Source organism: Acanthisitta chloris, unplaced genomic scaffold (assembly GCF_000695815.1).
Source record: "Acanthisitta chloris isolate BGI_N310 unplaced genomic scaffold, ASM69581v1 scaffold8238, whole genome shotgun sequence".
Lineage (NCBI taxonomy): Eukaryota > Metazoa > Chordata > Aves > Passeriformes > Acanthisittidae > Acanthisitta > Acanthisitta chloris.
This window is the reverse complement of record NW_008685314.1, coordinates 43,510-52,474: the sequence shown is the minus strand read 5'-3', so window position 1 is coordinate 52,474 and position 8,965 is coordinate 43,510. Positions and strand designations below refer to the sequence as shown.

At 39.0% G+C, this 8,965-nt stretch overlaps 1 protein-coding gene across 1 annotated transcript in view; it reads left to right on the top strand.

Moving 5' to 3' along the window:
- The window catches only part of ARPP21 (cAMP-regulated phosphoprotein, 21kDa), a gene marked incomplete at its 3' end in the record, with an annotated part of 87,009 nt that overhangs the window by 46,065 nt on the left and 31,979 nt on the right, over window positions 1-8,965 (top strand). The window contains exon 16 of the mRNA XM_009079705.1: window positions 6,315-6,545. Coding sequence (XP_009077953.1) covers window positions 6,315-6,545 — 231 coding nt within the window. The remainder of the gene's footprint in view (window positions 1-6,314; window positions 6,546-8,965) is intronic.

Here is an 8,965-nt window from a genome sequence, read left to right as displayed (position 1 = left end):
CCCCCCCTGCCATGGGCAGGGACACCTCCTCACTATATCAGGTTGCTCAAGGCCTCATCCAGCCTGGCCTTGAACAGCACCAGGGTCAGGGCAGCCACCACTTCCCTGGGCAACCGGTTCCAGTGTCTCACCACTCTCACAGTAGAAACTTTTTTCTAATATCTAGCCTAAATTTCCCCTCCTTCTATTTGAACCTGTTACCCCTTGCCCTATCATTGCAGTTCCTAATAAAAAGTTCCTCTCTGGCTCCCTTGTAGGTCCCCTTCAGGTATTGAAAAGATGCTATGAGGTCTCCATGCAATCTTCTCTTCCCCAGGCTGAACAGCCCTAACTTCCTCAGCCTGTCTTCATAAGGGAGATGCTCCAGTCCTCTTATCAACTTTGTGGCCCTCCTCTGGACTTGCTCCAACAGTTCCAGGTCCTTCTTATGCTGAGGGCATCAAAACAGCACACAATATTCCAGGTGGGGTCTCACAAGAGCAGAGGGGGAGAAATGCCTCTTTTGACCTGCTGGCTACACTTCTTTTGATGCAGCCCAGAATTTGATTGGCTTTCTGGGCTGATAGCGCACACCGCTGGCTCATTGTGGATTTCTCATCCACTGTCACTCCCAAGTCTTTCTCCTTGTTGCTGGTTTCAATTACTTCCCCACCCAATCTGTAGGTGTGCTTGGGGTTACCATGGCCCAGATGTTGGACCTTGCACTTCATTTTGTTGAATTTCATGAGGTTTGCATTGTTCCACCTCTCAAGCCTGTCAAGGTCCCTCTGGATGGCATCCCTTCCCTCCAGCATATCAACTGCCCCACACAGCTTGGTGTTGTCAGTGAACTTGCTGAGGGTACACTCAATCCTGCTGTCCGTGTTGCCGACAAAGATGTTGAACAGTATCGGCCCCAGCACCGACCCCTGAGGGACATCACTCATCTCTTCAGTCACTGTGTTCAGCCAGGCAAAGAGACCAGAACCCTCTGTATCATGCGTTCTGTCTGCCTATGGGATCTGCCTCAGGGAAGGCAGAGTGCGATTCCAATGTGTACTTAGTTTTGAAACTACATTCTCGTGTATTTTTAACTTCAAATAGGCCATACAGTGGGGCTTGAAGTACTCAGTAGACCATGGTTTTACCTCCAGATTTCCTCCCACGAATCTTTCCATTGCATCAGAATTGAATTTCATGTGCATTAATTAGGGAGGAGGTGCTGGTTCCTGCTACGCTTTTTTCAAATCATTCATCTTCAGTAGAGTGCAGGTAAATGTATTTCTCTGCAGCATTGTGTTGCAGAGGTGCAGAGCATTTAAAATGGTGTCACAGAAATCTGGTTTGGAGGAGACATGAAATTGCAAGAGTAATATTTTTAAGTGGCCCTTTTAGTGTTAAAATCAAGCATAATAAACGATGCACTTAGGAAATATATTAAAGGAGAGACTTCTAAAGCATGCCAGTACTTGCAAATGCATCTGCACTCCGTATGCACCAAACCCCAAATTGCTTTCAAATGAAAGTTCTTATAATACATTTTTAAAACATCAGTGATATTAAAATTCCATGATCTTTTGTAAGTGCTTTGACTTTTTGTAAGAAGCATGTTTAAATTGGAAAGCTAGTTGAGACACAGAAAGAGTGAAAAAAAAACCCCGAAATAAAAGGAAGAGCAAGACTGAATGTCCAAACTAACATACACCTTCAAAGCCAGGACGCAAAGTCAAACTGTCAGTCAGCCTGAGAAAAGTCATAGAAAATAGTATCCAAATCACTATTTTTGTCCTTCTCTCTGAAATGCTATTGAATTGTATTAAAGCAGCAAAGAATGACTGTTCAAAAAAGAGTGGGGAAATATGTCTCGATAAAGTGTTTTTCCTTTACCAAAAAATGCTGAATGCATTCATACAGCTGTCAAAGCCCTGACATGCTATTTGCATTTGTTCTCTATTGAGTGCATTAAGTGCCAAGTGACACTTCATTGTGCATGTTTTGCATTATATTTCATTACTCTGTACTCTGGCCATAGGCAGCCTTGGTGTTCTATAGCTCAGGTTGATCATGTTTTCATTCTGGGTGATTTTTATTTTATTTGTCTTTACTACAGTAGTTGAAATGGAATTGCAGAGATGTATCTACAAACATTAGGCACATTGCCCTGGTAGCATGGCAAAGCCTTGTAGACATCAATTCCATCCCAGTTCTCTGCAGAACATCCTAGTTTGTTCTCTGAAGGGTTTTATGATTCACAGTAATAAATTAAAACATTCTAATCTTGCATATAGTATGTATGAAATCAGTATGAAGTCTTTAGCTGATAAAAACATTCTTCATTGGCTAAATGATGGAAAATATTTGTGCCCTCTTTAAATGTGGAAATTATTCTACATACATGGCAGTCATCCGGAAGCATTGATAAACACTCTGCTTGAGCATAGGATTATTAAAATTTTCAGGATTTTCACAAATGGCTCACACCTTCCTTTGAGAGTATATACAGTGATGTAATACTAGCATTGTAGCCTTTCTAGATCCCTTTTAATATTGTCACAAAAGTTAGATGTTCCTCCCTTAACCTTAACTTCTGATAAATCAGTAATTAATGGTACATAGCAAGCAAGCAGGAACTGAAGCATGGAAAGATGTTATTTTTCCCTTAGGCAAAGAGATCATAGAACATGCTGATCTCTGCAGTAGAGTCCAGTAGTGTCAATTAGTCTTAACTTTAGTTGCATTCAGCTGCACAGGAATCAGAGCTTAGCAAAGAAATTTTGTTACTTCATTTTTGCAAACTTCACAAAAGGGTCTGTATGAAACCCATTACATGGTTATCTTACTGGTTCTGATGGTTACTTTTTTCACCTGTTGATTGTTTAGAAAACCCTATTCTACTGAAAAGCACAGATTATATATTGCAAGTAAAATTTTCTTCTCTTATTCTGAAGCTTAGTTGGTATGCAGAGATATTTTAAGATATAATTCAATATTTGATGGGGAGTTAATATTTCAACAAATTGCAGTCAGATTGCATTCCTACAAAATATCATACATCATACAAAATATTGGTTGGTTTAGATTTCTAGTAATGTAGTGGACTTTCCAAGGCTGACTAAATGTGTAGAGTGGTAAGTGAAATAGTTGTCCCTGTAGGGGGACAAATTTATACCTGTTTAGTCTGCAGCACACCCATGAAGAGAAAACCTAGCTCATCAACTATCACGTTGTTGTCACTGACACAGAACAACAGTTTTTAATACAGTTTATTATGAGGGGAGACAAGCCGTGTTTCAAAGAAATGTTCTCTGTGTATCTACATAACTATTTAAATAATTGTTGGAAGACTTAATAGATGTAACTATTGCACCTTTAGCTTCTCTTAATGCATTTTCCATTCAGTGGAATGCACATCTGTTGGTGTGTATTTCTTTCCCCCTCATTTACAAAAAGCTGACTGCATTGGGATATTAGCTGTGTTGATACAGATCTGTAGGGATCATTAACTTCCTTGGCAGGGCTCCAAGTAATCGGAGACACGGTCTAATCTCTACTGTTAAGTGTTCATTGCTACTCCTGGAGAAAGATGATTATACTGCAGGCATTTCAATACATTAACTTTCTTTTTAAATTTTTTTTAAAATTAAATGTCCTGTATATTATAACTTTTTCTCTGAGTTGTGGAACTGGATTTCTGTTTTTTTATTATTTTCTTCAGTCAGACATTAGTCTGATGGATCTTGTAAATCCAACAGAAACTGTCAGAATATTGATATATGGGCAATAAATTATGAGCCAACTGCTTCCAGTCATACTCTTCCCTCCAACTGACTATGCTGAAACATCAGTTTTGTTTTTAGAAGTGCAGCTTGCTGAGAAATAATTGTATTATAGTAAGCATGTACCATTATAATGAAAATCACCCTAAATATGTTGTTATATAGAGAAAGGCAAGTTACTTACAGAAGTAGCAAATAAATATTTCTAATCTGAATAATGATATCCAAGGCAAAGATATCTCTGGAGCTCTACTGTTTCTGAAAAATTGACTGCGGAGTAAGTAGTGGATAGATCTTGAGAGTGTAGTTGATAAGAAAGGAGAAATTTGCCTCAGACTTGGAAGGTGGGATGAGCAGAGAAGTTCAAAGTCATCAGATACTGAGTACTGACCCAAAGGAAATAGAGCAAGACATGTTACATCACTCACTTGTGCTTAGAATATTGGAAAATTAATGGTACCGCCATGCTCTCCCTCTGCAAACCCTCTAAGCTATTAAGCATTTGTGGAGAATTTTCTGTCTCTTTTTCTTTTACAGCTCTTTGAACGGCTGTATCTCTCAGAATACTTAAAAAATATATTAATGGAAAGTGATGAGAATGTGAAGGTTATTATTATGTCAACTGTGAAGCAGCAAGAAAATGATAGAATAATCTAGAAGAAGTGCTTCTACCTATCATTTGATGAGTACATCTGAATTCATTGCAGTTTTCTGGCTTTTATCATTTGGAAGCTGGTTTAAATCAATCCATGGTTCTGCCATAAAAACAGCTGAAATGGGGCAAAGGGAAAAAACCAATGGAATGTCAGAACTGCAGTCTTTAACAGCACAGAAAGGGGAGAGAGAAGTCTGAACTTGTGCTTGATACTTCTTACACACTTAGAAATGATGGGAGGTTTATGAAATCTCATCATGACTACCATCTCCATGTCACTTTCTGACCTGTTGAATTCAAAAAGTGAAGGAAAAGAGGAAAAAGTAAAGCAAGAACTCAAAGAAGCAACCTGAAGCACATGTAGAAAGGCCAAGGAAATGCAGGACAGGACCTGGTAATTGATGTAAAAGGAAAATTAAACTCCAGCAGTTGCATTTACAATTGTGATAAAGATTCCAAATACTGCTGGCAGCCTGATGAGTATGACCTCCAGGAATAACTCTGCAAAAAACCTGAAATTATCCAAAAATAAAATTATTCCTACAAGAATAATATTTCTAAATTTCTGACCTCAGCCTACAAGCAGGGAAAAAATATAGCAACTAATACAACTTCGAAGTGTATTTATAGAAATTCAAAAATTCTGAAATCTTGATTACTTTCTTCATTAGATACCGGAGATTTCGGGTCCTGCTGATGGCATATAGTGCACAGCCCATAAAAAGGACTTGTCTTTGTAGTAGCTGCTGTATGAATACTTAAAGGATGGATAAAAAAATGCGTTTTACAGAGCAACCTGCAGTAACCTGTGGAAAGACCATCTGTTAAGTAATGGGATGCTGGTGTGATTTCTTCAGAAGGAATGTGTTTCATTCTAAATATGAGGAAATAAATGGATTTCAGTATGGATATGACTGAAAACAAAATTGAGGCTCTAAGCAGGGTCCACCTACAGTATCTCATATCTGAAAGGGTATCATTTGCCCTCAAAGAAGTTTGCTAAAACTTAAGCCTGTGTTCTGTCTTTTCTTTTACTCTATACCTGTATGTGGGCACTATAGATTTAGATGCATAGACAGTGCACAGAAATAAAATCAAAGAAGTTGCAATTAAAACATACTTTGCTTCATGGAGGAAGCATCGAAAACACCCTGCTTTAAGGAAGCTGTTCACCTGAGCCTTGTACTCTCAAAGATGATTGTCTTTTTTATGTGAAGCAAATTGAAATCTAATCAAGTAGTATCTCAGAAGTTTGTAAATTATATTTGGCTGTTAAAATGCATCTCCCTCTAATCAAGTAGTATCTCAGAAGTTTGGAAATTATATTTGGCTTTTAAAATGCATCTCCCCATCCTTCCAGGCACAAATGTGGTTTAGCACATTTGATTTATCTTGATTGATCAATTTTAATAGGTTGGGTGCTGGAACACCCAAGTCTTATGTAGTGTCTTAGGTAGCTTGAAGTTAGTACATGTATTGCACAGCTTGTCTGGCAACTCAGTTGCTGTTGCCTTTTTTCTTACAGAAAATGTTTGGTGTTTTTTTGTGTTACATTTTTGTTTGTTGGTTAAGGTTTTTTTCATTTATGTTTAAACACTCTAGTTTTTATAACTTATGAATCAATACTTTGACATTATAAATACATTTTGTGTTCTCTTTGGTAAGTCTGTTTACTGGCTGGGGGGAAGCAGATGTTGCAGGAGGAAAGTGGTCTTTTGTATTGTAAAAATTACCACTGGATACTGGGCTCAGTACGGAGTGAAAAACCTGCTCCTACTAGCTGGGCATGGAGTGGTGCATGCCTTTGCAGTCTGTGAAGCCTGTCCTTGTGTATGCTGCCTGTCTGATGAAGACTGGCGTCCCTTGTAACCCTCTCTCCTGCTCTGGTTGTGTCTCCTTGTTAGGCTCAGAGTCTTCCAGCAGCGCTGGCTCCTCAGGATCACTGTCACGAATACATCAGCCTCTCCAAAGTACATCTCTTGTCCCTGGGGTGACAGCCAGCTCTTCAGGCAGTGTGTCCTACCCTGAGAATGGGATGAGTGGCCAGGTGGCCCCCAGCAACACCAGCTATATCATTCTTCCTCTTGAAGCTGCAGGGATACCGCCTGGCAGTATCCTTCTCAACCCACACACAGGTTGGTACTAATTCTCTTCTGCCTAATACTGCCCTTCAGTGTTTCTGATGTCAGCTGGAGAATCAACAAATTTCTTGTTGCTAGACATATTTTCCTGGAGGCTTTTTATGAGCAAATATACATAGAAATGATATATGGCAAGTTGTTTTTTTCAAATCTGCAGGCAAAGCTAGATTGGCTTTCTGAGGCTGTTGTGGCATAGCCAGTGGGAAGTGATACAAAACGCATTCACTCAGTCCCAGACAAGATATTTATCATTCATAAAGTCCTGGCACTCCTTGGCTGTGAATCCTCTGAGATCCTGTTAGCATCAATAAGGAGAGATGCTCTTCTATATCGAGCATGCTGAGATGTACAGTGCAACCTAAATACAATGTCAGATTCTTAGAGATTGTACTTAACAGCAGAACCTCAAAAGGCATAAAGGCTGCATTTGAATTTGCATTTCAGAATTAGGGGTTTTTTTATGTGATCTGTATAATTAGCAATAGTATTTCAATTGTGGAGTTTGTAATAAGAGAAAGATGTAACTCTTCAGTTACTGCTAGTTAGCAGCACTGCACTGCACAAACAGGGCACACGCATGCGTGCAAGCACTGTGGATGCTTCAGAAACTGCTCAGATTGAATTTGCATGTTTGCTGAAAGTTTAAGGCAATTTGTTACCTCCTTGGTCCAGATGAAGTCCATATCATGTTATGCTATTGCTCCCCAGAGTATTGTACTGTCAGTATTAAAAGGCTTCACAGAGTTTGAGACGGTGATGCTTTTTCAGTGATTTGGACTATTTCAGTGACCATGACTAGCTGTGTTGTCAACCTTAGCTGAGTTATGCTGGGTTTAAAGCAACAAAGCCTACAGTGAAATGTATCTTCTATTATACCGAGAGCTGGGGGTTGAACTTGAAAATATTTTTTCTAAGTCCCTAATAGAGCATCAGGGAGCTTTTCCTTTGGGAGTTTTGTTTCTAACTAGTATTTTATGCATATTACATCCCCGTGTTTCAGTATTTTCGTGCAAATGCTTAAAGCCTATTTGTGAGTCTATTAATAAGAGTAATTTTTTTTTTGGATCACAATTCAGTCAAGAAAGTTGCAGCATTTAAGAAAAATGCAGCCTTGGCAAACTATTAAACCAATCTTTCCACAGATATTTAGAGAAGGAGGTATCTGGCACTGATCAGTATATATCAGTGTATGTAAAATCAGGGAGGAGTTCTTGTTTTTCTGCATTCAAATATGATAAATTCTTTCCAGAGAGGTGTCCTAGGGACTTGCACAAACCTTTACTTTTCTAAAGCCTTTACTATTTATGTGTACTTTTTTTCCTAGCTATTGCATTATATATAAATCTGCTCATTTCTGTTCTTCTGGTAATTGATAGTTCTGTCTGCAACACTGAAATTTCTTGGTCAATACAGAAGACGGCATCTTGTGTGCTCTGTAGTCCACTTCCATGCAAAACTCAGCAGGCCTAGGCAGGATTCATCCATAATTCACATGATAGGACTGAGAAACAAATGAAAGGATTTGCTGCTGCTCAGAGTCCAACAACAGCTGAGACACTGTGTTTATTCCTGGCCATGGCTAGGACAGGGACTGGAGTTCACCACAGTTGAAAGCCAGAAGAGCTGTTTAAGAGGAACATCTGCATCTGTTTTGTTAATTCAGAAATTTGCACCAGCTAGTTCAAATTCTTCTCTGGTACCTAGGGGAGTCTTTTTCTTCTGCTCTTCTCATTCAATATTGTGACTGGGCCAGAGCACCTCATCTTCCCTCTCTAGCATGCCTCATTGTCTGCAGAGGCATCATCAAGAGCCCTTTGTGTGTTTGTATGTTTAACATTCAGGGAGCAAGTATTTTTGTGTATATATAATTTCATGTTTCTTTCAAACTCTGTTTTTTGTTTCTGTGGCTCCCATGCAAATGTATACATAATAAAGAAAACTGAGGGAGCAGATTCTTTAAAAGCCTAAATATCTTGTCTCACACTTCTAGCTTCATGCTGCTACCTGTGCTGGAAGTCAGGCTGTACTTCGGCATCTACTGTGTTTTTAACATGCAGCAGAATACATGCTGAAAATTTGTCACTCTTTGGACTTGTAAGCTTTGCATCTTATTAGGGTAACATTACAAAAGAAGCTCCATAGGGAAGAGATTTAGATAGTTAGATGCTGTGATCGACTATCAAAGTGATGGATGCTGTCAAAAACACAGATGAAGAGAAGACAGTTTAAAGAAAATGAAAAAGGAGCTTTGTTTCCTGTAATGAATAGATTTTATTTCTGTAACATCATTCTTTACTCTTTCTTCTCCTCTTGCAGAGTGGCTACTTCCAGTCTTTCTCTCTTTTGATCAAAATGCTGTGTCCTTTAAAGGTCTTTGCTTCCTTTCACACTACATAGTCACTGACTGTGCAAGC